Source organism: Oncorhynchus masou, chromosome 3 (assembly GCF_036934945.1).
Source record: "Oncorhynchus masou masou isolate Uvic2021 chromosome 3, UVic_Omas_1.1, whole genome shotgun sequence".
NCBI classification, from domain to species: domain Eukaryota; kingdom Metazoa; phylum Chordata; class Actinopteri; order Salmoniformes; family Salmonidae; genus Oncorhynchus; species Oncorhynchus masou.
Window position 1 is genome coordinate 37,191,662 of NC_088214.1, and position 27,688 is coordinate 37,219,349.

Below are 27,688 nucleotides of genomic sequence, written 5' to 3' on the forward strand. Positions count from 1 at the left end.
GATGTATCCTCTGAAAGTAGTACACCAATGCAATGGTCATTTCATGTCACTTCTCCTTTTCAAACATTTTGGGTGGTTGTCATGGTAACATCAGGTCATGCGCAACAACCAAAAAAACCACTTCAGAGCAAAATGATCTTATCTGAGCGTGTAGACCGAGGTCGCAAATGGTGGATCGGGTTTGTATCAGGACAGCTTATGTTACTTGACCGCATTTGAGATCCAGATACGCAGGTGGTATAAAAATCGGAGTCAAAAAGACGAGATTCCACGTGGTTGTTAAACAAAAGGAAAAATACCAGATAGGTATCAGACAGCCAAATTCTTTTCCCAATTATTTGCATGTCTGGGTACTTCACTCCCCCTCTTAGTTCCTGGTAATGCTTTCAGGTATTTAGTCCCAAAAGTCCCATAATGGGGACAACACAAAAACAGGAGTGAGTTAGAGAACCATTTTGAATGCGTAAAGGCAGCCCTGGTGTGTCTGTGGTTCGAATATAATCTTCAGTTGCATGCATCATTGTCAAGCTTTGGCCCCTGAGCGGGGTGTGTGATGTGCATGGGAGTCAGCGTGTGTGCCTCTCACCAGGGCTCGGATCGATGTTGGCCAGGAGCTCCAGGTGTGGTCGGAGGCGGTTAAGGTTGGCGGGGTCGCCCGTCCTCTGCAGGGCGATGGTCAACTCCTGGACGCTCTGGGCAAACGAAGCCGGCGTCTGCAACTAGATATTAATGAAAATTCTAATCAGCATTTAAGTGCCTGCACCTGGATATGTTCATTCCTGCTATCCTGAATCCTATCAGCATTGTTTGCAATAACATGTTTTCTATTGTGAAGGATTGACCCACAGACAGAGCGCTGCTCCTTTAGTGGAAGCTTATGGTTATTTTGTGGTTTCATGTGTGCACACAGACAGTTATATAGACAAATACACAAACTGATAAGTAGATGTTCACATGAGTGAAAGTGGGATTTTTGCAAATATGCGTAACTGACACACACCTCGTTGATAATGGAATGTACGACGAACAGTACCAGTCAAAAGTTTGGACACAGATTCTTCAAATAGTCACACTTAACAGCTTTGCACACTCTTGGCATTCTCTCAACCAGCTTCACCTGGAATGCTTTTCTAACACTCTTGAAGGAGTTCACACATATGCTGAGCACTTGTTGGCTGCTTTTCCTTCACTCTGTGGGTCCAACTCATCCCAAATCATCTCAATTGGGTTGAGGTCGGGGGATTGTGGAGGCCAGGTCATCTGATGCAGCACTCCATCACTCTCCTTCTTGGTCAAATAGCCCTTACACAGCCTGGAGGTGTGTTTTGGGTTATTGTCCTGTTAAAAAACAAATGATAGTCCCACTAAGCACAAACCATATGGGATGGCGTATCGCTGCAGAATACTGTGGTAGCCAGCTGGTGAAGCAAAGCACCCCCACACCTCTTCCTCCATGCTTCACGGTGGGAACCAAAGGACAGATTTCCACCGGTCTAATGTCCATTGATCGTGTTTCTTGCATGTCTTCTTATTGGTGTGGTTTCTTTGCATAAATTTGATCATGAAGGCCTGACTGACACAGTCTCCTCAGAACAGTTGATGTTGAGATGCTTATGTTACTTGACCGCATTTATTTGGGCTGCCATTTCTGAGGCTGGTAACTCTCATGAACTTATCCTCTGCAGCAGAGGTAACTCTGGGTCTTCCTTTCCTGTGGCGGTCCTCATGAGGGCCAGTTTCGTCAAAGCTCGATGGTTTTAGCGACTGCACTTCAAGAAACTTTAAAAGTTGTTGAAATTTTCCAGATTGACTAACCATGTCTTAAAGTAATGATGGACTGTCATTTCTATTTGATTATTTGAGCTGTTCTTGCCATTATATGGACTTGGTCTTTTTACCAAATAGGGCTATCTTCTGTATACCAACCCTACCTTGTCACATCACAACTGATTGGCTCAAATGCATTATGAAGGAAAAAAATTCCACAAGTTAACTTTTACAAAGGCACACTTGTTAATTGAAATGCATTCCAGGTGACTACCTCATGAAGCTGGTTGAGAGAATGCTAAGAGTGTGCAAAGCTGTCTTTGAAGAATCTTAAATATAAAATAGATTTAGATTTGTTTAACACTTTTGGTTAATACATGATTCCATGTGTTATTTCATAGTTTAAGACCACATAATTATTCTTCAATTAAAAAAATGTAAAAATAAAAACCCTGGAATGAATAAGTGTGTCCAAACTTTTGACTGGTACTGTACATGACAGCTACTTCTAAGACTAGTAACAGACCTAAACCGACGCAGACACCTTGTCGAAGACACACTAACACAGGTACCTTGTCGATGATGGACTGCATGTGGGACTTGTGAGACTGGTCCCCATAGAGCAGGGAAGACCACTGGTCAGGGGCGATGCGGAGGCCGCCCTCCATGGCGATCTGGACAATCTGGGAGTCGTGTTCGCGCCGCAGTGCCTCGTACGTCCGGAACTCCTCCTTCAGCTGCATCAGCGACGAGTCCTCGTCCCGCTTGGTCACCTAGACAACCAGGAGAGAGGGCATTAGGTTAGAGTTTCCTAAAAACATTGGGTCAGGATCTACTGATTGGTTATAGATGTTTTAGAAAATCTTAGGGAGGTCATAGCCCAAAACATGTTTGTGAATCATGTGGCCTATGCTGGGTCATATTCATTGGAGCACACTCTAGCGAACGTTCCAAAACACTACACAACAGAAAACAGAGTTTGTTATTGGAGAATGTTAGCTAGTACCTCTCCGTTTTACTCTGGTTTGTACCAAATGAACAAGAACCAGCTCTTAGAACAGTGTTTGTGTGTGTTGGTAGAGTCAGACCTACCTTAAAGCAGGAGGCCCTGTAAAGGAGCTGCACCACGTGGCCTATGCTGGTTTTGGAGGCCTGGGGGAAGCGTGGCTCCAGCCGCTGGACCACGAACAGCACCAGGACCTTCCTGGACAGGGCCGAGCCATCCTCCAGAGCCAGCAGCACCAGCTTCAGAGCCTCCTCCTGCATGGCTGGGAGGGAGAACGCATACAAGTGGGTTTAGACCACAAGCACACCCACAGCATTTGAGAAGACATTTGTGCAAGTTTGACAACATACAAACATTTACAGTAGTAAATGTCATTGCATGAGACAGCGTTTCTCTAACCTATCCTTGGGGACCCCCAGATGTTTCACAAATTTACTGTCGTCCTGAACTAGCAGTGATTCAACTAGAAAAGAGCTTGAGGATTAGCTCTGGACATTCTGGGAGTTTGCTACGAAATAGATCAACTGGAAAATGGAACGGCTGGGGGTCTCCGAGGAGAGGTTAGAGAAACTATGGTATAGTCAAGGCGGGTGTGTGTGTGTAAACTTGATCTCATCCTACCTGGACCCAAGAACTGGCAGCCTCTGGCCCGGACGGCGGCCCACAAATTGGATGACAATTGCTGGGGGTTTTGGTGCTGCAGGATGAGCTCTGTGACTGTGCGCTCCCCCAGAGACCTTGCTGCCCTCATGGCCCGCACCCGGCCCTCCTCCTCCACCAGCTGACAGTGGACCAGGGTCACCAGCTTCCTCTGCATGGGTCGACTCAGCATACTCAGGGTCGTGTTGCTCAGACCCACCCCTGGTGAGAGACAAAGGGAAGGAGGTTGGGGGATGGAGAGAGAGACACCATCAAATGGTTTTTAATTAAAAGAATATACAGTTGAAGTCAGAAGATTAGCCAAATACATTTAAACTCAGTTTCACGATTCCTGACAGTTAATCCTAGTAACAATTACTTGTTTTAGGTCAGTTTGAATCACCACTTTATACTAAAAATGTAAAATGGCAGAATAATAGTAGAGAGAATGATTTATTTCAGCTTTTATTTCTTTCATCACATTCCCAGTGGGTCATAAGTTTACATACACTCAAGTAGTATTCGGTAGCACTGCCTTTAAATGTTTAACTTGGGTCAAACGTTTTAGGTAGTCTTCCACAATAAGTTGGGTGAATTTTGGCCCATTTCTCCTGACAGAGCTGGTGTAACTGAGTCAGGTTTGTAGGCCTCCTTGCTCGCACACGCTTTTTCAGTTCTGTCAAAAAATGTTCTATGTGATTGAGGTCAGGGCTTTGTGATGGCCACTCCAATACCTTGGCTGTGTTGTCCTTATGCCATTTTGCAACAACTTTGGAAGTATGCCTGGGGTCATTGTCCATTTGGAAGACTCATTTGCGACCAAGCTTTAACTTCCTGACTGATATGAGATATTGCTTCAATTTATCCACATAATTTTCCTCCTCATGAAGCCATCTATTTTGTGAAGTGCACCAGTCCCTCCTGCAGCAAAGCACCCTTACAACCTGATGCTGCCACCCCCATGCTTCACGGTTGGGATGGTGTTCTTCGGCTTGCAAGCATCCCCCTTTTTCCTCCAAACACAACGATGGTCATTATGGCCAAACAGTAGGAAGGGTCTTGGTGGTTCCAAACATCTTCCATTTAAGAATGATGGCGGTCACTGTGATCTTGCGGACCTTCAATGCTGCAGAAATATCTGGCACCCTTCCCAAGATCTGTGACTCGACAGTCCTGTCTCGGAGCCCTAGAGAAAATTCCTTTGACCTCAAGGCTTGGTTTTTTCTCTGACATTCACCGTCAACTGTGGGACCTTATATAGTGTGTGCCTTTCCAAATCATGTCCAATCAATTGAATTTACCACAGTTAGCACATGTCCATTCAAGTTGAAGAAACATCTCAAGGATGATCCATGGAAACCGGATGCACCCGAGCTCAATTTCAAGACTCATTAAAGAGTCTGAATACTTACGTGAATACATTTTTAAAATTATAAATATGCAATAATGTAAAAAAAAAAAACATGTTTTCGCGTTGTCATTATTGGATAATGTTAGATTGATGAGGGGGGAAAACTATTTAATCAATTTTAGAATAAGGCTACAATGTAACAAAACACGGAGAAAGTCAAGGGATCTGAATATTTTCAGAATGCACTGTACATTTTACGGACACAATGTATTTTACAATAGTTATCATAGCCATAACAATGTATTTTACAATAGTTATCATAGCCTAGATATCCACCCCTCCCATCGATCTCCGAAGACATTCAATCTTTGATGTGTATTTGCCATACATTTTTAACTGTGCCATTTCAAAAGTTCTGAAGCTATATACATTTGACGGACACAGTATATTTTACATTTGTTATCTAGTTGTTTTAAGTCCCACCCATCAGCTCGACTCAATCCTTCCCATCTATCTTTTAACACTATCCATAGTTGATGTGTATTTGCCATATATTTTGCTGTGAGGTTTCACATAAGTTCTGAACCTTTCTATTCTCATAGTTCCTACAGATTGTAAATGTATTGTTTTTGCTAAAAGTATCAATATATTATTGCTCAATTGACGATGACTTTTTCAAATAACCCAGCAGTGCCATTTGCAGAGTTAGCTCAAGGTAAATGTTGCAATTCTTTAGCCATTCTTGGACCTGTGACCAATGATTCTTTCTCATCGCAGCAAAATCTGCAGAGCTGGGACGGATGTATCCACCATAAATAACATTACATTGGTTGCAAGAATTTTGTATAGTAATTTAAAATTTAAGTTTTGAATCCGGCATTAGTTTCTCTTCCCAACTATTTTGCAATCTATACGGCACAGCTGTCAATTTTTTGGTCCTTAAATGGAATTGGTAGACTTTTTTATTAATCATCATTTTGGTCTTTAATGCTGTAATTAGTTGGTTGTAATTTTGGGTAAAGCAGACATTTCCATGACTTAACTACATCAGTCCTATTTATGATATAATTTTCAAAGATTATATCTAAAAAATATAATTTAAAAATCCCCAAAAATGTTTTTTTAATCAATTAGTATATTTGAGTTTAAACATATTATTTGTTCTGTCTTTCCTGGTGGATTAAACTGAAATCGCAGCCAACTTTCTAGGCTTGTTTTACAATTAATGACATTTGAGATGATTTCATATTCAAATAACCAAAAGAGGGATGTTCTAATCTGAGTAAAGGGAAAAAGGCCATTCTTGAACATGGGGTGAGACATTCTTACTAATCTTCTAGAGAACCCGTATGAATTTAAGTATAACTTTTGTATGACTGAAGTCTTTATGAAGTCTAATACTTTAATATTTAAATAATTGCTGCCCGCCAAATTCCTATTTGGGCCTATTCATTATATGAATAGGCCCAAATAAAATGAAATATTTTTTGCTCATATTTTTTTTAACTAGTCGCTAGGTCTAGGCAAGGCCATAAGCCCTGAACAAGGCAGTTAACCCACTGTTCCTAGTCCATCATTGAAAATAAGAATTTGTTCTTAACCTCTATGGGGGCACTATTTCATTATTGGATCAAAAAACGTGCCCGTTTTAAGCGCAATATTTTGTCACAAAAAGATGCTTGACTATGCATATTATTGACAGCTTTGGAAAGAGAACACTGACGTTTCCAAAACTGCAAAGATATTGTCTGTGAGTGCCCCAGAACTGATGCTACAGGCGAAACCAAGATGAAACTTCAAACAGGAAATGAGCAGGATTTTTGAGGCTCTGTTTTTCATTGTCTCCTTATATGGCTGTGAATGCGCAAGGAATGAGCCTGCCCGATCTATCGTTTCCCCAAGGTGTCTACAGCATTGTGACGTATTTGTAGGCATATCATTGGAAGATTGACCATAAGAGACTACATTTGCCAGGTGTTCGCCCGGTGTCCTCCGTCGAAATTGGTGCGTCATCTTCAACTGCACGTCTTTTTCCAAGCGATTCACAGGAGAAAGTAGACATCTACAAACGATATATCAATTTAGAGATATGTGAAAAACACCTTGAGGATTGATTCTAAACAGCGTTTGCCGTGTTTCAGTCGATATTATGGAGTTAATTTGGAAAACAGTTCGCCGTTTTGATGACTGAATTTTCGTTTTTTTTGGTACCCAAACGTGATGTACAAAACGGAGCGATTTTTCCTACACAAAGAATCTTTCAGGAAAAACTGAACATTTGCTATGTAACAGAGTCTCCTCATTGAAAACATCCGAAGTTCTTCAAAGGTAAATGATTTTATTTGAATCCTTTTCTGGTTTTTGTGCAAATGTTGCCTGCTAAATTCTATGCTAAATGCTACGCTAGCTATCAATACTCTTACACAAATTACATTTACATTTACATTTACAAATGCTTGTTTTGCTATGGTTCAAAAGCATATTTTGAAAATCTGAGATGACTGTTGTTAAGAAAAGGCTAAGCTTGAGAGCTATAGCACATTCATTTCATTTGCGATTTTCATAAATAGTTAACGTTACGTCATGCTAATGAGCTTGAGGCTATAACTGGACACAGGTATTTTTCATAGCCAAACGTGAACAAAACGGAGCGATTTGTCCTACACAAATAATATTTTTTGAAAAACTGAACATTTGCTATCTAACAGAGTCTCCTCATTCAAAACATCTGAAGTTCTTCAAAGGTAAATTATTTTATTTTAAGGATTTTCTTGTTTTTGTGAAAATGTTGCTGGCTGAATTCTAGGCTTATAGCTATGCTAGCTATTAATACTCTTACACAAATGCTTGTTTAGCTATGGTTGAAAAGCATATTTTGAAAATCTGAGATGACAGTGTTGTTAACAAAAGTCTAAGCTTGAGAGCAAATATATTTATTTCATTTGCGATTTTCATGAATAGTTAACGTTGCATTATGCTAATGAGCTTGAGGCTATAAATAGGATCCCGGATCCGGGATTGCTCGAGGCAAGAAGTTAACTGACTTGCCTAGTTAAATAAAGGTATATAAAAATTTTAAAAACTGGGATAAGACGAAAGAGTTAATCACGGTGATTTTCCCACTAATAGACAGATATTTTCCTTTCCATGGTAGCAATTCCTATTTTTGCTAACTTTGTATTAAAATGTATTGTAGTGAGATCTTTTTTCTTTCGGGCTAGAAATACAGAGTATGTACACATCATTGCCAGACCATTTTATTGGTAACCTACACAGTAATGTAAAAGCTGTATTTTTTTTATTGATCAAATACGTAACATAGTACAATTGGTTGTAATCCAGAGAGGTTAGAAAAGTATCTAGATCCTCATGAGGCTGTGGATGGATCCAAATTGTGGATTTAAAAGAAAACATGAATCATCCGTGTACAATGACACCTTTGTTTTTAAGCCCTGGATTTCTAGGCCCTTGATATTGTTGGATCTGATTTTAATAGCTAACATTTCAATGGCCATAGTAAATAGATATGCTGATAGTGGACAACCTTGTTTTACTCCTCTGGATAGTAATACTTTCTGAGAAGCAGCCATTATTTACTAGTTTACATATTGGGTTACTATACATAACTTTAACCACTTGTATATGAGATTCTCCAAAATTGAAATATTCCAGGCATTTACATGGGGGCAAAAAAGTATTTAGTCAGCCACCAATTGTGCAAGTTCTTCCACTTAAAAAGATGAGAGGCCTGTAATTTTCATCATAGGTTCACTTCAACTATGACAGAAAAAATGAGAAAGAAATTCCAGAAAATCACATTGTAGGATTTTTTATGAATTTATTTGGAAATTATGGTGGAAAATAAGTATTTGGTCAATAACAAAAGTTTCTCAGTACTTTGTTATATACCCTTTTTTGGCAATGACAGAGGTCAAACATCTTCTGTAAGTCTTCACAAGGTTTAAAACACACTGGTGGTATTTTGGCCCATTCCTCCATGCAGATCTCCTCTAGAGCAGTGACGTTTTGGGGCTGTTGCTGGGCAACACAGACTTTCAACTCCCTCCAAAGATTTTCTATCGGGTTGAGATCTGGAGAATGGCTAGGCAACTCCAGGACCTTGAAATACTTCTTACGAAACCACTTCTTCGTTGCCCGGGCGGTGTGTTTGGGATTATTGTCATGCTGAAAGACCCAGCCACGTTTCATCTTCAATGCCCTTGCTGATGGAAGGAGGTTTTCACTCAAAATCTCACGATACATGGCCACATTCATTCTTTCCTTTACACGGATCAGTCGTCCTGGTCCTTTTGCAGAAAAACAGACCCAAAGCATGATGTTTCCACCCCCATGATTCACAGTAGGTATGGTGTTCTTTGGATGCAACTCAGCATTCTTTGTCCTCCAAACACGACAAGTTGAGTTTTTACCAAAAAGTTATATTTTGGTTTCATCTGACCATATGACATTCTCCCCATCTTTTTCTGGATCATCCAAATGCTCTCTAGCAAACTTCAGACGGGCCTGGACATGTACTGGCTTAAGCAGGGGGACACTTCTGGCACTGCAGAATTTGAGTCCCTGGAGGCATAGTGTGTTACTGATGGTAGGATTTGTTACTTTGGTCCCAGCTCTCTCCAGGTCATTCACTAGGTCCCCCCGTGTGGTTCTGGGATTTTTGCACACCGTTCTTGTGATCATTTTGACCCCACGGGGTGAGATCTTGCGTGGAGTCCCAGATCGAGGGAGATTATCAGTGGTCTTGTATGTCTTCCATTTTCTAATAATTGCTCCCACAGTTGATTTCTTCAAACCAAGCTCCTTACCTATTGCAGATTCAGTCTTCCCAGCCTGGTGCAGGTCTACAATTTTGTTACTGGTGTCCTTTGACAGCTCTTTGGTATTGGCCATAGTGGAGTTTGGAGTGTGACTGTTTGAGGTTGTGGACAGGTGTCTTTTATACTGATAACAAGTTCAAACAGGTGCCATTAATACAGGTAACGAGTGGAGGACAGAGGAGCCTCTTAAAGAAAAAGTTACAGGTCTGAGAGAGCCAGAAATCTTGCTTGTTTGTCGGTGACCAAATACTTATTTTCCACCATAATTTGCAAATAAATTCATTAAAAAAACCTGTGAGATTTTCTGGAATTCTCATTTTTTCTGTCATAGTTGAAGTGTACCTATGATGAAAATTACAGGCCTCTCATCTTTTTAAGTGGGAGAACTTGCACAATTGGTGGCTGACTAAATACTTTTTTGCCCCACTTGATAAAGTACAACAGTAATTTACAAAGCCTTTTCAAAGTCAGCTATAAAAAATACCAGGCCTGGTTTCCTAGATTTTTCATAGTGCTCTATTGTTTCCAGTACTTGTCTTATGTTATCTCCAATATATTGTCCATGTAGAAACCCCGTTCTGCTTAGGATGAATAATACCCGTTTTTATCGCTATCCATCTGTACAGTTAGTCCTTCCATTTCCTTTGTTAATGGACTCTTTTGACCTAAATTGCTTTGTTTTAGAGATGATTATTGAATTGCATGGCCTCTAATAGGCACATTTAAAAGTGCCCTATACAATAAGGAGACCTGCTATAAATTCTTCTGTCCTGGTTAAAAACAAGTTGTCATCCAATAGGCTATGATTAAACGTCCAATATCCTCACCCATGTGGAAATTCTCTAAGAGTAAAATACATGCCAATTATTTGATGTTCCGAACGCTTTCTGTCCCCTCTCAACACTTTTTTTTGTTTACTTTTGGTGCCAGCGAGAATGACATACGGAAGTAGTCAAGAAGACTAGCTTGATTGAGCCTCAGCCATGTATATCTCACTCGGTCAGGATATTTAAGCTTCCATATATCCACTAGTTCCAATATATCCATGATAATCGTGATTTCCTTAAGTGCATGATGGTGATATTTTGTAGTGTGATTTGCTTTCCTATCCATTGAGATAATAAAAACTGTATTATAATCTCCCACCATAATAATAGAGTCTTGTATTGCTTATAGGGTTGATAAATCATTATATACACATTTTCAAAGCAGCGTGGATTACCATTATTTGGAGCCTTATAGATTAATGAGCACAATCTGTTTACTGTCAAATAATGTATATAAAATAATCCATTTAACTTGCGGATTGTACATTCGGATCAAAATTATTGTTAACTCATATCATTACCCCTTTTGAGTTTCTTTTCCCATGGGAGAAGTATATTTTCCCCACCCCAGTCCTTTTTCCACACAACGTCCTCAAATTGTTGAATGAGTTTCCTGTAAACAAGATATATTCCTTCTCTTTTAGCCAGGTAAATACTTCTCATTATGTGCTAAGCCATTAAAATTATAACTGGCTATAGTCATTTCACCATTCACCAAGATACAAGTTTCAATTCTATTATCATAACATATGTTTGTAAACGTACCATTAAAAAGTACAATAATGATTGAGTGTCCATATAGCTGTACCATGATATTAGCATTGCTACTAAGTAAACCTCCAATTGTTCTCCACTGCTCCGCATGCTTAAACCCCCCACATCCCAGTGACCGGGAACCAATCCTTCAAAAAGAGCACACAGTGCCACCCACAGGACTGAAGCAGATAAACCGCCAAAAGCATTTCCATCACCCTCACCTCGATAGTATTATATACAGCTATAAAAAAAAATATTAAACGTTGCGTATCTTAATTTCCACAATTAACAAATAAAATGCGTAATAATGTGGGCAGTTCTAATGCTTAGGATGTTTACCTATAAACCAGGATTGCCATTACAAAAATTACATTTTTGGCAAGCAATTAATATTTTAGCATACAATTATTGTGAATCATGAATTGTTAATTATTTACAATATTGTCATCATCGTCCTGAGTCAGAGGTGGTTCAACACTGTGTATGCGCATTACCTCTGGTGTTGCTGAGGGGTTTGAGGTAGAGGGCCAGCTCCTCCACACACTGACTGGCCTCCTCATAGTGCTGCGCGTCTTCTGGGCTGGTGATAAGGGCCACCGGCTGGATCTTGGGAACCTGGAATTGACGGGACACACAAGTGACACAATGGAATATTAATACATGAAAATATACAATTAAACACTTCACATTTAATATGATGCTGGGAAGTGAGTAAATGGGTTAATTTACAGTCAAATAATCAAACAAAGACCTTTGTTGGCTTATAATATAATTAGATGACTTAATCAATACAGTTGTGTGTTGGAGCATTGAGTGTGCAGGTTCTACTTTCCCTATACGCAGTGACATATACTGAACAAAAATATAAACGCAACATGCAACAATTTCAAAGGTTTTACTGAGCTACAGTACATAAGGAAATCAGACAATTTAAATAAATCCATTAGGCCCTAATCTATGAATTTCACATGACTGGCCAGGGGTGCAGCCATGTGTGGACCTCACGATCACTGAGGTAATCGTGAGGTGATATAGAGCAGCAGCTGTTGCATCCTGAGGTATCTCTGCATGAAAATACATGATCTGAGTGATTGATAGTTGGTATTCCGCAGTCATAAAAACTACAAAAGAGAAATTGCCAGACAGCAGAGGCAGCAGCTCTATAGAGATGAGAATTTTTAGAAATAATAAAGCAATCAAATAAAACAATGTAATATACACAATTGCACTGACCACACACACCTGCCACCTAAGCCCCCTTTTGAGCCTGGAAAAAAACCTGTATGTCTGTATGTCAATGGGCATAGACACGCACTGAGCAGAGAGAATTGACCCAACTTCACAGCTATAGAATCTTGGACACCTTTGGCTGGCTATGTGTTGACACTTCCAGTAAAATTGTATCACAGATTGTCACTCTTAACAGAGGAAACTGCGTCTTGGCAGTAATAGTAATGTTACCTGACAGGCCATCTGGCAACTTCACAAAAGGAATGTATCGATATCTGCCACACCCCTTTGCATCAGAACAATGTCCTTTCACATCGACAACATTAGCGATCCCACAACACTACTGCGCCATCACCACGCCCCAAAAAAACAATCCAATAAAAAAGCGAGAGACGCCCTGGTGAGTAACATCCCAAACCGAAACTGCCTTTTGTGATTTAATATATAGCCAGGTTTCCATTGACCCAGGTTTATTCGACAAAAGCAATCTGTAATGGAAACGACAGATAGAAAACATTTTCTAAAGGAGCGACAACATTTATCAAAGGTATTTATAAAGCCCTTTTTACATCAGCAGATGTCACAAAGTGCTATACAGAAACCCAGCTTAAAACCCCAAACAGGAAGCAACGCAGATGTAGAAGCACGGTGTCAAGGAAAAACTCCCTAGAAAGGAAGGAATTTAGGAAGAAACCTAGAGAGTTGGCCAGTCCTCTTCTGGCTTTGCTGGGTGGAGATTGTAAGAGTACATGGCCATTTAAGGCCAGATTGAACATCTTGAAGAACAAACGTTCATAGATGACCAGCAGGTTCAAATAATAAATCCGTGGTTTTAGACTAGAGGGTGCAACAGGTCAGTACCTCAGGAGTAAATGTCAGTTGGCTTTTTATAGCGGAGCATTCAGAAATCAATACAGCAGGTGCGGTAGAGAGAGTTGAAAACAGCAGGACCAGGACAAGGTAGCACATCCGGTGATCAGGTCAGGGGCAGGCAGGTTAGCCTAGTGGTTAGAGTGTTGGGCTAGTAACCGAAAGATTGCAAATTTGAATCCCCGAGCTGACAAGGTACAAATCTGTCGTTCTGCCCCTGAACAAGGCAGTTAGCCCACTGTTCCTAGGCCACCATTGAAAATAAGAATTTGTTCTTAACTGACTCACCTAGTTAAATACAGGTAAATAAAAATTAGCCACAGGCAGAACAGTTGAAACTGGAGCAGCAGCACAACCAGGTGGACAGCCAGGAGTCAAGGGTGGATTTTTCTTTTGTTAAACTTTATTTGTAACAAATATTTTTTCTTATAAATGTTGATTGCCAAATAAGTTTGGAAGCTCCACTCCACATTTAATTCTAAATACCCACTTGCTTGCTAAATCTATTTTAACTATATGAAAATATATATATTTGCAAGACAAGGATTCCTGACTTTCAAGAATGCCTGAACTGCTTTAGCTTGCTTTCTGGTTGGCTGGCAAGTTTCACCATCAAATTATGTCAGATCTACAGGAGTGCAAGTTTCACCATGGCATGGACCGTGGTGCTACGTTGGAACACAATTATTAGAATACGGCAAATATATAAATTATTGCATTCTATCCATGCTGGTTTTCGCAGGTTACCTGAGGTGAGAGGGCATACAGGCTGTTTTTGTTTTAAGTAGGTGTGAATTCATTACGTCCAGCAGTTTTTAATCGACAAGATAGTTAATGGTAACACACCCTTGCAGGCAATTGTCACATCTAATTTCTTTGTGAACTTCCTAAATATTGACAACAACAAACAAACAAACAAAAATCTCCAGACAAGTTAATAGAAACATAGCTAGTGATCATAACTGAATAGGCTATTACTCTCAGACCATCTCTGACACACCTTTAAGTAGGGATGGGCATTTGACATTTTTTGACTGCCTGCCCCCCCCACCCCTCCTATCTATTTTAGAACACAAGGTCCGCACTGGGAAAAAAATGGCATGCATTTATCTATATACCAACAGCGCGCAACATGCCAAATTTGTCATAGCCATTACATCAGAACCATTACAGATAAATCCTAATTGTTACATTTACCCATATATATCTATATTTATGTCAAGAAAACAGTGCCATTTAAGATTAATTTACTGAAACCGTATCAACTGGTTTCAACTTATAGCGTGGAACACAATCTTCAAAAGAGGCAGTAACCTCAGCAGTGGCTCTTGCTTGTAGAAACCTTATGTTAGGAATCAAAAGGACTATGTAATGGTAGCTTAAGTAATTAAATATGAGCTGAAATCAAATTTCCCCATACATATTCAGTTAATAAAAACAAGTGCCATTTGAGAATCATACATTGAAACTGTAATGAGCTGTGTTACCTGCTCGGCTCTGGCAGGGTCACGGCAGTCCTTTGCGGTGGCAAAAGATGTGATGCGAGATTTCTGCTACTTGTCCCCCTCTGAGAACGTCTCTTTGTGCTTGATAAGCGTATGATTTCTTATGGAACTAGATGTGCTGTGATAGGAGAGCTTGATATTGCATAGTTTGCATTGCACATGGGTTTCATCAGTTTGATCAAAATACCTTGCTTCCAAACCTCACTGCGTTTGGCCACCATGCTGATAGACCCCACTTTGCGCTATGCGCCTGAAACAGACACCCCACAGCCAATCAGAAGCACTTGACATAAAATAGTTGTCATTTAGATTTTTGAATGTTAAATAAGTTGTAAGGTGATAGTTAATCCCTCTCTGACAATATAAAAGTTCTCATGTTAATGTCACGTGCACAAGTTGAAATTTCTTGCAGGCTCTCAATCCAACAACGCAGTAATTAATAGCAATGCAGATAAAGTCGAACAAAACCACACAATAAAATAAGAACGAGAAAGTTAGAAGCTATATACAGGGTCAGTTCCAGTACCATATTTACAATGAGCAGGAATACTGGAGTGAGAGAGGTAGATATGTATAGGGATAAGGTGACTAGGCATCAGGATGTATGATAAACAGTGTAGCAGGAGCGTAAATGATGATTGTATGCGAGTGTGTGTGTGCGCAGTCAGTATAAATGTGTGTGGATATTATGTGTGTGTTGGTGTGTGGGAATGTGTATTGGGTAGAGCAGGAGTTACGAAATAAATCTGACAAATAGTATTGCAGTATTTTTTTTCAAAGTGATCTCTGGGTGAAAGATAGAGTTGAGACGTACATTTGAGTACTCATGCCCACCCTTACCTTTAAGGCTACCAGGTACATGCACAACTACTGACCAGAAAGATCTCTGAACAACACAGGTCCCAAATAACTCCCCATTAGCTAGGTCCTCCTCTTATCATTAACTAATCTGTTTCTTCACCCTAAACATCAACAATCAGCTCCTAACTATCACATCTGATGGATTCATCTCCAATACTATTCTGTTGGTAGAATTCCCATGATCCTGTATCCCTAACCCTGGAGACCTTGGCACCTCATCTGTAATAGAAAAGGGGGAACACTGTGGTGGGACAGCGCAACAAACAGATTCTAACTGAATTGAGCCACCCCCCTCCAATCCCGACGCCCCTCTCCCAGGTCTCACGACTCACCTGTCCCCCCACCAGCTGCAGCAGGGCTGTGTTGACGGGCAGCTGCTCGATGTCAGTGGCGATAGCCGTCTGGTCGAAGGGGCAGGCCTTGCGGTGCAGCTTGTTCAGGCACATCTTGCAGACTGTGTGGCCACAACCCAGCGAAATGGGCCGCCGCACCGTCTCCTCGAACGTCTGAGTGCAAATGGGACACAACAGGAACTCTGTCCATTGTGGGGCTTGCACGGGCATGGCTGGGCAGCGTGTGTAGGGGTTGGGTGGGTGTGTGTGCAAGTGTTAAAAAAATATTTTAAGATTCCACTGGAATCAAGATTTTTCTTCCGAACTCAATTGTTCTTCAAATGTCACACATCGTGGATACGCATCACGTCACAAATCCTGAAAGAGAAGGAAAACAATCAGTGGGATAAAAGCAATGGATCATATATAAACTAGAAGACAAATAGGGGGCGCTGTGTTGAAGTCACCATGTCTCCATCTTGGCACTCCTCCATTGTAAAACATTTTTGAAGCTATAGAAATCCATTTATTAATGTCTACATTCGTTTTTGGACACATTATATTACAAACACCTTAATTAATAATTTGATATATATGTGAATTAAACACAAAACTACAAAATGAAAACATTTATAAAATCATTCAATGAAGTATAATTATTTGAGACTGCTAATGTTACTGTCCCCACTACAACAACAAAAATACTTAAATACATGTCATTTTCTCCTTGAATCATGTAATTGAAATACTATAGAATTTAATTAATTCCTATAAAGGACCGCTCCTACTGGGTAGTGCCAATATGGTCGACCGGTGGCTTCACAGCCAATCCATTGGCAATACATAGCATCTGTAATCCAGGGTTTACAGAGAGAAAGTAATGGCTTCTTTTTGTAGGCACGAACACCACCATGGTTCAGTGGACAAAGCTTATGAGGAAAAGAAATGCAATTTTTGGATAAATGCTGAAAATAAGGTCTGTGGTAAACACAAGCGTAGGAAATCTGTAAACATTTGATTATGAGAATCTTTATCAGCTAACTTCCCTTGTGAATTTTTAAGAATTTATGTTGTAAGAAAAAGCAAATAAATGCTTCATAATTCATAAAGGTTGTTAACTGACTGCTATAATATCATAGAACAAAACGTATAAAAATCTCCTAAACCTGTGTTAAATGCCGAAAATAAGGCTGGAGTTTATTAAACGTATTATTTCCCCCATATCGATGTTAACTAGCCAAAGGTAACTCATTTCCGGGTTTTAGGACTACAAACTGGCGAACTCTATATACATCATTGGTTAAAAGCCTGTGGGTTATATTGTGTTGACAGTGACTCTTGCACAATGTAACATTAGCCGAGCCAATTACCTTGACACAACAGATGACTCAAACCGTCATTCTTTACATGTATGGCTGGCAACTATTTGCATAGCTACACTTCTCATAACAAACAACCCAAGTTACAGGAGCTGATAAAGTGGATCTAATTTCTCTTCTTAGCACAGGTCAAGCAATAATTGCTACATTTAACTAACGTGGCCAAGTGTCCTGTTAGCCAACTAACGATACTTAGCTGACAGAGAAACGTTAACGTCTGGCTAGCTATATTTTCATTAAAATTATATCAGGCACAATATGAATAGATTCAATATACACGCCGAGAGAATAGATTCTGCTGCACAAGGCAAGTCAGTTCAATACCGCTGCCTTAGAAATTCAAAATGGCTAGGTAAAGAGACAATCCACCAGCGGCAAGCTGAATAGTTAGCATGATTGCCTTCCAGCAGTGTCGTCTTTAGTTAACCAGCCAACTACCTGATTAAACCTGTCCTGGGTGGTTCAATCATTTTCAAAGCGCCAGAAAATTCAGCCTTCAGATACATAATGAATGGCTGGCCACCCAGACGGCCAAAATGACCGATCAAAACAACGACTGACGTTGTTAGCCTGTGGCCTGGCTAGCTTAGTGGACAAAGACGAAGAGGCGACGACGCTAGCTACTTGAACTAACGTAACTAGTTAGTTAGCCAACTTATGCGGCGCAGAATTAGCTAACAATTTGATCCTGCAAGTTTAGCTACAGCTTCTATATACTCATGCGTTTTATTTCAAATACCAATTAGTTAACCACGCAACACAACACGTCTAGCTAGCTTTATGGCAAGTCGCTAAATAGTTGAGTTAAATTCGAGCGACAATTAGCGAACTGGCTACTATATATGGTAAACAACCTTATATCTAGCTAACGTTAGATGCTTTCATGACTGAAACGAAAACGCATGAAACGAATTTAGTTAAAGAAACTAGGTAAGTTAGCTAGCCGTTAAAACTAGCCACATTAACATTACAAGTAAAACAAATAGCTAACAAGGGAAATCGTGCTAGCTAGATAACGTAAAGCCATTTCATGTGGCAATAGCTAAAATTGTTAGCTAAGCTAGTTAACGTTAGCTATATTTAACACTACCGTTTTACTATAGTAGACGTCTAGTTAGCTGAATATCAAATATTTAGCTAGCTATCGTTGTGTGGCAATCCAATTACTAAACCAGGTTGCAGAATGTTGTTGGAGAGTAAATTAAATAAGCCAGTCAACATACTGCTACGTAGTTAGCGAGCTGAGTGGGATGCTAGCTCTGTCATGCCAGCTGGTTAGGCTAGCTCGGAAACTAGGCGTCGTTAACGAACATTTATTGTTCACGGTTCATAACATTTTAGCGTTTACATGCAAAAATTACTCACTCATTCCAAAACACTTGGAAGACTTTTATCTGTCTTTAGAAAAATCTTGTGTTATTTTATCGGAAGCCATGTCGCCTATGCAGCTTGGCTGCTGCCGAAGTTTGAGGGTGTCAACTGAGTGTCTGGCTTGTTAGCTAACATTTGAGGTGGGCGATGAGCGACTGCACCCCCGGTTGGTGGGAGAATGCCAGTGCACAGCAAACATGTCGGGCAGCATCGCCATCTGTCACGTCTAGTGGATATGGCCAGAGAGGAAGCGGTAGCGGCCCATGTCTGTGGAAAATATGTGTCCCTCCAAGTAGGTGGCGTTTTTCGCCTACCAAGCAATGCTTTGTTTGTATGGAGATCAATGAGTTTCGAATTTGGTCCCAAAAAAAGGAATGGGCTATTTGCTACGTGAGGTTTATTTCATTGAATAGACGTTTCTTAATGATGGTTGTTACACGAGTGTACCGATATAAGACACGTGACATCCCCGCAACTTTGAGAAAAACATATTTATACCAGAGTTGTCACGGCTTGGCTATTTATATTAATGACTGAGACTAGTAGCATAGCATCGCTCTCTGTTTAATACAGACGGTTGACGTCAACAATCCTAATCGTATATTCAAATATATTAACCCTCCTGTTGTGTTCGTTTCATGTTAATTAATTCTGTGTTCCCGGTCCAGAATGACCGCCCCATTATATCTGATTATAAATCCATAATAATACATATATTATCACCTAATATTGTGTTAGATCTTTTTAACTTAAGTTATTTTGAACATTACACGTTTTGAACTTCTATTTGCTATTTATGGCCTGTAGGCCTCATTGACCTGAGCTCATACAACTCGTCAAATTTATGGATTATTTTGACTATAACAAATACCCAGATTACATATATTGTGCTATTTATCACAGACTACTTTGTGTGAAATTTTAACAAGGACTCTCTCCTCACCAGTTTCATGATCAAGAGCCTCACATACAGTATATCGTTTGATCATTGTGCTGCCACAGAATGAATAGTGAGCAAGGCCTCAAAAAAAGCTATATACCAGAGCTGCGAGAAAAGTCCTATGTATTATTGAAACAATGTTGCGATTGTTTGTGAGAATGCCAACAGGTGTGGTTCCCGTGGGGGAAAGATTCTATTGGGGAAAGGTTCCGGTGGAGGTTTCCATGGATGCCAAGAAGGGAGTGAGGTGTGTGCTCAAACATACATGCATGTGGGGGTCTGGGAGAGAAACTGTGTCCTTCTGATGAATGGGCATGTGCCTGAACTCAATTTTATACACAAAATGACCGGTCATTTTTTTTTGTTTTTTTATCAGGAACACCACAGGGGCACAAATGTTAAATAAAACACCCAACATTTAATGAAAATCATCCAAATGTATATTGTGTGTTCAGATGCCCTGTGTGGACAAAGTAATGGAACCTTATAACAATCAGATGAAGTTAACTACATTTTTTAGAGAGAAAACGTGTAAATCGGTCGAATTGGACCGATTCACACGTTTTCTTCAAGGGTGGTGGATTACATCTGTCCAGGTAGGTTATTGACCTTGTTCAAATATTTTATAGTCATTTTGAAATTATTTTGTGATAGTGTATTTCTATCCTCTGGTACACTTGAAACTCAATGTCCGATAGCCTACAGTTGGATGCTTAGTAACAGATAATTGTTGTTCTTATACTATTTACTTTTATTAGTACAACTGGACAAATCCTGTGCCTAATCAGTCTGCAGCTGATCATAAAGAAAAATAGAACAAAATTACAAGTACTGCACTTTTTTTATATATATTTTAATGTCTTCATCCCATGTCTTTTATGGCAACACCACTTTCATATATGGTCAGTACAATGCCATCTATCACACATATGTTTCTTATGTACTGGTGGCTTATTTCCATTCTAAATGATTATCCATTATCCTATGTAGTAATCATTTGATAAAGGGTAGACATTGAATTAAATCCACTACTTCAGATATCCTAGTTCTAGTGAGTTTATTTTACCAGCTGCCTGCAACAATTAGTGATCCCTTTCTCCTCATTAGGTTCCAATCAAACTTGTCTTCTTTGCCTTGTCAGCCAATGGAGGAGGAAAAGGTGCAAATCACACAAATATCGCCTTCTGCCAGCTCTTCGCATTGGACAAAAGCCTCTGATGACCGGGGCTTCCTCCTGAGCCTCGTCCTCGAGCCTGACACAATCTCTGTCTCCTCTCCCTTACATTCCCCCTCCTCCCCCTCTGCTCCAGGCTCTGCCGTCCATGACCTGCAGTCCAAGGTGAAGGCACTCTCCCAGAAATCCAGTGGGAGAGAGAGAAAGAGGGAGTGGGAGGACAAGAGGGCCTTAGTGCTCCAGACAGGGGGGCCTGTCTCGTCCCAGGCAGAAGGCCCGCATTAGGGGGGAGGTGCCACAGCCCGTGCCCTCCCGGTGCTTTGACCAAAGGAGGAGGTCCAGCAGTAGTGAAGACGATGTGGTGCAGGAGATGGTGGCCAGGGTACAGCTCCACACCTACCTGACTGAACCACAGAGGGAGCAGGAGAGCGTAAATGACTTTGAACAAATCAATGAAAGCAGGCTGGCCACAGCTGGAAAACCATGTCAAAATGAATTTTTGTCAGAGCTACAGATTGAAACATAGGCTACAGCAAAGATGCTAAGAAAGCATATGACATCCGATCACACCTCTCCCGTGAGAGTGGAAGTAGTGGGTAAATACGAAGCATCACAAAGCTAAGCTACAGACACAACATCTTCCTTACATCCAGGAGTGGATGAGTATGCAGATGACAGGGATAAGGGCGTGTCATGCTCTCTTGGCCACTAAAGCAGATAGAGCAGAGGATCAAGTGGAATACAGTGGATAAAGTACAATACAGGGGCTAAGCTACGCTGTTGGGCATATGACGCTCCTCTCCTAATGCTCGCCACCATGCTCCAGTCCTATCTGATTTTATATAAGAAGGCTTAACGTTGAAGATTCGGGCGTTCATAGCTCCACTCTCTATAAGTCTATCCGTAGGGCATATGATGTTCTCTGGATATGTACCGGTGCAGAATCAGCTCGGTACAACTGAAGGCCCCAGATGTGTGGTGCAGGCAAATGAGTCGAGAAAAAAATACACTTCATTTGTGTGGGTTCGGATCCCACCGCTGCCATCAATTATGCAAGGCGGGGATTCAGTAAAGGGTAGGGCAACTGCATTCTTCAATGGTGTTGTAGCAACATCATAGAGGTAGATAGATGGCGCACTTGGACCAAAAGCCTGCTTTAGCATGGGCAGCACCATTGAGGACCTTCACAATTTCGAAGTAGTCAACTAGGTGGAACTTGCTATGGGTTAATAAGGAAGAATCACAGAATTCCAACCAGGTTAGCAGCTTTAAAACTGTTCAGACTATACATACTCCAGCATTTATTTAAAAACCGCTAATGCACCAATAGAAGAAGAATAAATTGACTACTTTAAAATGGAGCTAGCCCCCAATGGTGTTACCCATGCTGTAACAGAAGACGCCTTTACGAAGATAAAGGGGGTGCTATCTTTCCATATCTATCAATAAACAAACATGTTGCCACTTCAATTACTAGCTCAAAGACAACCCTGATCCCAAGTCATCCCAAGAAACTATTCAAGTATCCCACAGGGTGATTGCGCCCTCTCCTGGCAAGGATTGGTAAGACATTTATATCACCTATATACAGTGTGTATATATATATCTCCCTTTCCCATTTACCCTCCGTCTCTATGTGATTGACAGGTCACACGTCAACCCTGACAAAATTCCCCTGAGCCCCAGACACGAGTGGGCCATGCTACTACTGGAGAAGGCTTGGTTAAAAGCCCACTTCAATCACACCAAAGGGCCCCCAACCCGCCGAGCCCATTCTGCCCAGATATATAACCCGTAAGTCAGCTGTGCCCTGCTGTCAATCAACTGTATTTGTTCCTTTGTCGATCTCTATCAACACCCTCTTCTGTTCATCTGACCACCTGTCTGACTACCAGTACCTTTTGAGTGTAACTTGTTCCAAAAAACCCTTTAGATTTATTTTACAAAATGTTTACATTCTGTCATAAAAAGCACATGTTTAACATAATTAAAAACATGTTTTCCCATCTCAAGAGCTTAAATTTAAAAAGTACTATAGTAAGTGCCTATTAAGTACCAAATAAATGAACAGGGTTGACCGTAAAAGGGTTGACAATTTAATCATAAATCAGCCATAAATCTGCTCGTGACAGCAGGAATGGAATGGAAGCGTTTTGTGTGCAACAGAGAGTGGCAATTGAAGGCAAGCTTCACAAAAAAACGGTAATTTCTAGCCTGTCTGTCTACGGGTAACAGGGTTGACTTGTTATGCTCGACCAGCTTAGTTTTCCACCACAAAACACCAGAAAATTGCCCTTTTTTAAAATGTATTATTTTACCAACTCACCTGTTTTTACACTCTGATTTGACTTAGGTGTTTAATATTTCTATATAACAAAAAAGGAATAGTTTCACCGTATTAAAAGTTCAGTTCACATAGCAAGGTACACCTGAGAATGAGGGACAGACGTAAACGAATCACAATAAATAAATAATAATGATCAGAAATGACTTCGTCAAAGCAACAAAATAGCTAGTGCTTTACAATGACGGTGAAAACTTGGGAGACATTTTTGGATTAAGTGGTTTGAAATCTTCCTACAATTGGCACAAGGTTGATGGAGACACATGTCAAAATGCTGAATATTTGCACTTTAGCGAGCCTTTATTCATATACAAAATCTGATTTATTGAATGATCCAAGTGGTCTATATTAAAGGGCACTTTATTTCATGTAACAGGCTTTTGAATTTCAGTATTAATGCACAATTTCTACTTAAAATATCAAAGGGATGCAAAAGGCACTCATTTCATGCAATGACCCAACTACCAATGACTGATCGTTTCAGTATCATAACTCGGGTATTTTAGAGATACAGAGACTGCTCTATGGCTTACACCATGGCATTTACGTAATGGTTATTTTGTTCCTGAAATCCCCTCTTATACTGTATCAGTGGGATCCATTCACAGCAAATGGTATTAGGAATACTGACACACACACACATAGTCGTCGGTATGGGAACTCGCCCACGCGGGTGCGGTTTGAGGACGAATCAGAGAACGAAGCGGAGTCTTGCTACCTGGATTGGGAGAGTGGGCGGGCCACGGGCCAGAAATCCAAGGGCATTCTAGAAAAGAAGACAGAGCGTAGAATCAGCATTACAGGCCCTACTCCAATACTGGAGGACGTCAGTTTTACGAATGCTGTTTCTACCCAGGTGACGGAGTCAGCGATGTTGGTGAGGAAATGTAAAGATTGTGGATCTAATCTTAGGGATCTTCCGGTGCCCGAACCACAGACTGCTACGGCCCAGCCCGGAAACGCGGAGGAGAATCAGGGGAAGAAGGTCACTCGCTGTGTCCTACCAGCTCAATCAGATGGGATCCCCCAACTAGAACAGCCCAGCAGTGGCTGCCCCAAAGTGGCTATCAATATGAAGAAGAGACTTGCACCGGCCAAGAAACAAGAGCAATGTACATTAGACCGGTGGAAATCTGTCCTTTGGTCTTTTTGGTTCCAATCACTATGTCTTTGTGAGATGCAGAGTAGGTGAGTGGATGATCTCCGCATGTGTGGTTCCCACCGTGAAGCATGGAGGAGGAGGTGTGATGGTGCTTTGCTGGTGACACTGTCAGTTATTTATTTAGAATTCAAGGCACACTTAACCAGCATGGCTTCCACAGCATTCTGCAGTGATACACGATCCCATCTGGTTTGCGCTTAGTGGGACTGTCATTTGTTTTTCAACAGGACAATGACCCAAAACACACTTCCAGGCTGCTCTGTCTGTACACATTGCCAATGTGTGTGGGAGGTCTATGGCAGAGTGGGATGGTAGACCCAAACTCTCACTGCGACGGTTCTTCTCCTTCGTTGGGCTGCACAGTGTGGGCAGGCTGGTGAAGGGAGGGCGCTCCAGCAGCATGGAACAGCTCAGTATCTCAGCGCCTCTGGCCAGCTCCGCCTCACCCAACGCCCGCCAGCAGAGGACCCCCTCACTACAGGCACTGTGCACAGTAAGCACCAGTCCTTCAATTCAGGTCAGCTCAGTTGCATTCTCACTAACTCATTAAGCAACAGAAAGGCCTATGGCACTTTACTCTTATACCATTCTTTAACATTTTCATGTTGAGATGTATTTTCATGGCTGACATACAAGAGACTGTCTGTGACTGTCAGCACTCAGGAGACAACATCAACTGCACTGATGATGACACCTTGTTGCAATGTGCTTCTCTGTCACCAGGTGTCCCCACTGGCCCAGCTTCGGAAGCCTCCTCTGTGCAGGGTCTGGAGAGGAGAGTGGAGCGTTCAACCATTCTGGGAGGGGTGCCTGTGACTTAAAGCCTGGCACCCAGGTACAGAGACAAAGAGAGAGAGAGAAAAAAGAGAGAGAAAAAGAGAGAAAAAGAGAGAGAAAAGAGTTTCAACTGTACCGGGCAGATGGCGTCATGTGGGCGAGCGGTTTGCTGATGTCAACGTTGTGAACAGAGTGCCCCATGGTGGAGTTATGGTATGGGCAGGCATAAGCTATAGACAATGAATAAGATTGCATATAAATGGCCATTTGAATGCGCAGTATTACCGTGACAAGCTCCTGAGGATCATTGTTGTGCCATTCATCTGCAGCCATCACCTCGTGATGCATGATAATGTTTGGGATGCTATGAATCGACATGTACGACAGCGTGTTTCAGTTCCAGCCAATAGTTGGAGCAGCTGTACACAGCCCATTTGTAAATAGCCCATCCAACTACCTACCTCATCCCAATATTTGTTTTTGTTTTTCTGCTCTTTTGCACACCAGTATTTCGAATTGCACATCGTCATCTGCACATACAGAATATCACTCCAATGTAAATTGCTCAGTTGTAATTACTTTGCCGCTATTGGCCTATTTATTGCCTTACCTCCTTACTTCACTGCACTCTGTGTTTTTGTTTTTGTCGCACTGCTTTGCTTTATCTTGGCCAGGTCGAAGTTGTAAATGAGAACTTCTCAACTGGCCTCCCTGGTTAAATAAAGGTGAATTATTTTTTTTTTTATAAAAACAAATATCCAGCAACTTCGTACAGCCATTGAAGAGGAGTGGGACAACATTCCACAGACCACAATCAACAGCCTCATCAACTCTATGCGAAGGAAATGTGTCACGCTTGCATGAGGCAAATGGTGGTCACACCAGATACTGACTGGTGTTCTGATCGACGTCCCTACATTTTTTTTAAAGGTATCTGTGACCAACCAAATAGAAATGTGTTGTGTAGAACAAACACGTGTGACACGTAGAGTAAGGAATCACATCAGCTCTATTCATGACATTTCTGTACTCCCAGTCATGTGAAATCCATTGATTAGGGCCTAATGAATGTATTTCAATTGACTGATTTCCTCATATGAACTGTAACTCGGGAAAGTCTTTGAAATGATTGCATGTTACGTTTATATTTTTGTTCAGTGTAGATTGTAGACCTTATTTCACACTAGAAAATGTTTGACTTGGCAAAATGCCTTGTGTTCATACAAACCATGTAGCTAGATTATTCTAAGAACCCAATTTCCAATAGGAGCCCGATTTTGACGAACTGCCACCAATTTTTCATGAAGGTAAATATACCCCCACTACATTTCACCAGAATGTCTGTATCCTACTATCTCTACAGTGATCCAGAGAGCCCTGGGTGTGGAAGAGGTGTTAGCCCCACGGGTGGTGCGTCCCATGGGGCGGGTCGTCCAGGACTTCCCTGATGGGACCCTTCTCCCAGAGCCCCATTTATCTCCATCCCTCTTATCGCTCTCCCTCCACCCCTCTCTCTCCACCCCTCCCTCTCATCTCAGGTGTGTATGTGGAGCAGGTAGGGGATGGTTCCTGGGCGCTGGGGATGAGATCCTGGAGGTGAACGGGGAGGCGGTGGCTGGACTGACCCTGGATCAGGTGTCAGGTCTCATGACCCGCAACAGCACCGCCTCTATCTATATATCCTGCCACTCCGTCGGAACCAGCGATGAGCAATGCAATACTGGAATATACCATTATACATTTCAATAAAAAAAAACACTGGACACTGCCCTGTGATGATGTCATGACGAAAACACGAAAATGGAAATTAGCAAGCATAATGAGAGATTTTTTTTAACTCTGGGAGAACCAAAGGAAGGACATAATCAACCTAATTATATTTGTCCATTATTAGGCCTAGTCTTTGAAGTTTCAGGCAAATGTAAGTACTGGTAAATCAAAACTGATGTCAAATAAAACAGGAGAAAGAAGATGCTGCACCTAATGATCATTTTGCATTTCACAATAAATCACATATTGTTTTGAAGGTGATAATGAAATCTGTTTATTAAATTAGGCTACCTGTTTAACCTGCACTCACTCGTCCTATGCAATACTTGGTAACTTGCTAAATAACAGTTCAACCCAATAGTTGACCTTTTTCTAACACACAGCCTCCCTTGCGAATCTAATTTGCAAGCTTTGTTGAAAAAGCTCATTCATCAAATATCTCTACTACCGAGGTAGCGGACTTTCTTATGAACTTTACCAACAGCTTGGGGACCGAGACCAGGTTTTGTAGAATCTAGCTCCAACTACATTGATTCGCCGAAGGTCAATACTTAATACTTAAAAAATACATATATCAAACGTTCCCCTTGTACTTATGTTTGCACTCTAGTTGCGCGCCTTTCTTTGCTGAAATCCAGACCTTTTCAATAAAAGTTGTAGGCTATTTGATTAACGTTTATTGAAAACGTATGGATTTCGGCAAATAAAGAAAGGCACGCAACTACAGAGGGCAAACACGTACAAGGCGGGCGTTTCCTAATTTACTTTAAAAAAATGTATTTACCCTGG

The 27,688-nt window shown here is 41.1% G+C and overlaps 1 protein-coding gene and 1 long non-coding RNA gene across 5 annotated transcripts in view; one reads left to right on the top strand and one right to left on the bottom strand.

Annotated features, from left to right (window-relative positions):
- The window catches only part of LOC135515812 (roquin-1-like), a 42,126-nt gene extending 23,272 nt beyond the window's left edge, over positions 1-18,854 (bottom strand). The window contains exons 1-7 of one of the 2 annotated variants that reach the window (XM_064939561.1): positions 18,727-18,854; positions 15,983-16,360; positions 11,679-11,799; positions 3,395-3,634; positions 2,860-3,035; positions 2,340-2,540; positions 587-719 (exon numbers count right to left, since the gene is read on the bottom strand). In XM_064939561.1, coding sequence (XP_064795633.1) covers positions 587-719; positions 2,340-2,540; positions 2,860-3,035; positions 3,395-3,634; positions 11,679-11,799; positions 15,983-16,213 — 1,102 coding nt within the window. In that variant the 5' untranslated portion in view covers positions 16,214-16,360; positions 18,727-18,854. Of the gene's footprint in view, positions 1-586; positions 720-2,339; positions 2,541-2,859; positions 3,036-3,394; positions 3,635-11,678; positions 11,800-14,771; positions 15,868-15,982; positions 16,361-18,726 lie in introns of those variants that run through there. The other variant, XM_064939571.1, reaches the window with a different exon arrangement.
- A 925-nt stretch (positions 18,855-19,779) lies between these two features.
- LOC135515834 (uncharacterized) lies at positions 19,780-27,145 on the top strand. 3 transcript variants are annotated; one of them, XR_010451861.1, is made up of 6 exons: positions 19,780-19,919; positions 20,983-22,640; positions 24,580-24,869; positions 25,076-25,342; positions 25,892-26,059; positions 26,493-27,145. It is a non-coding gene; the product is annotated as an uncharacterized LOC135515834 (long non-coding RNA). The 3 variants fall into 3 exon arrangements; XR_010451860.1 differs by having other exon boundaries at positions 20,983-22,409; positions 22,494-22,640; positions 25,076-26,059; XR_010451859.1 differs by having other exon boundaries at positions 25,076-26,059.
- Positions 27,146-27,688: the final 543 nt, after the last annotated feature.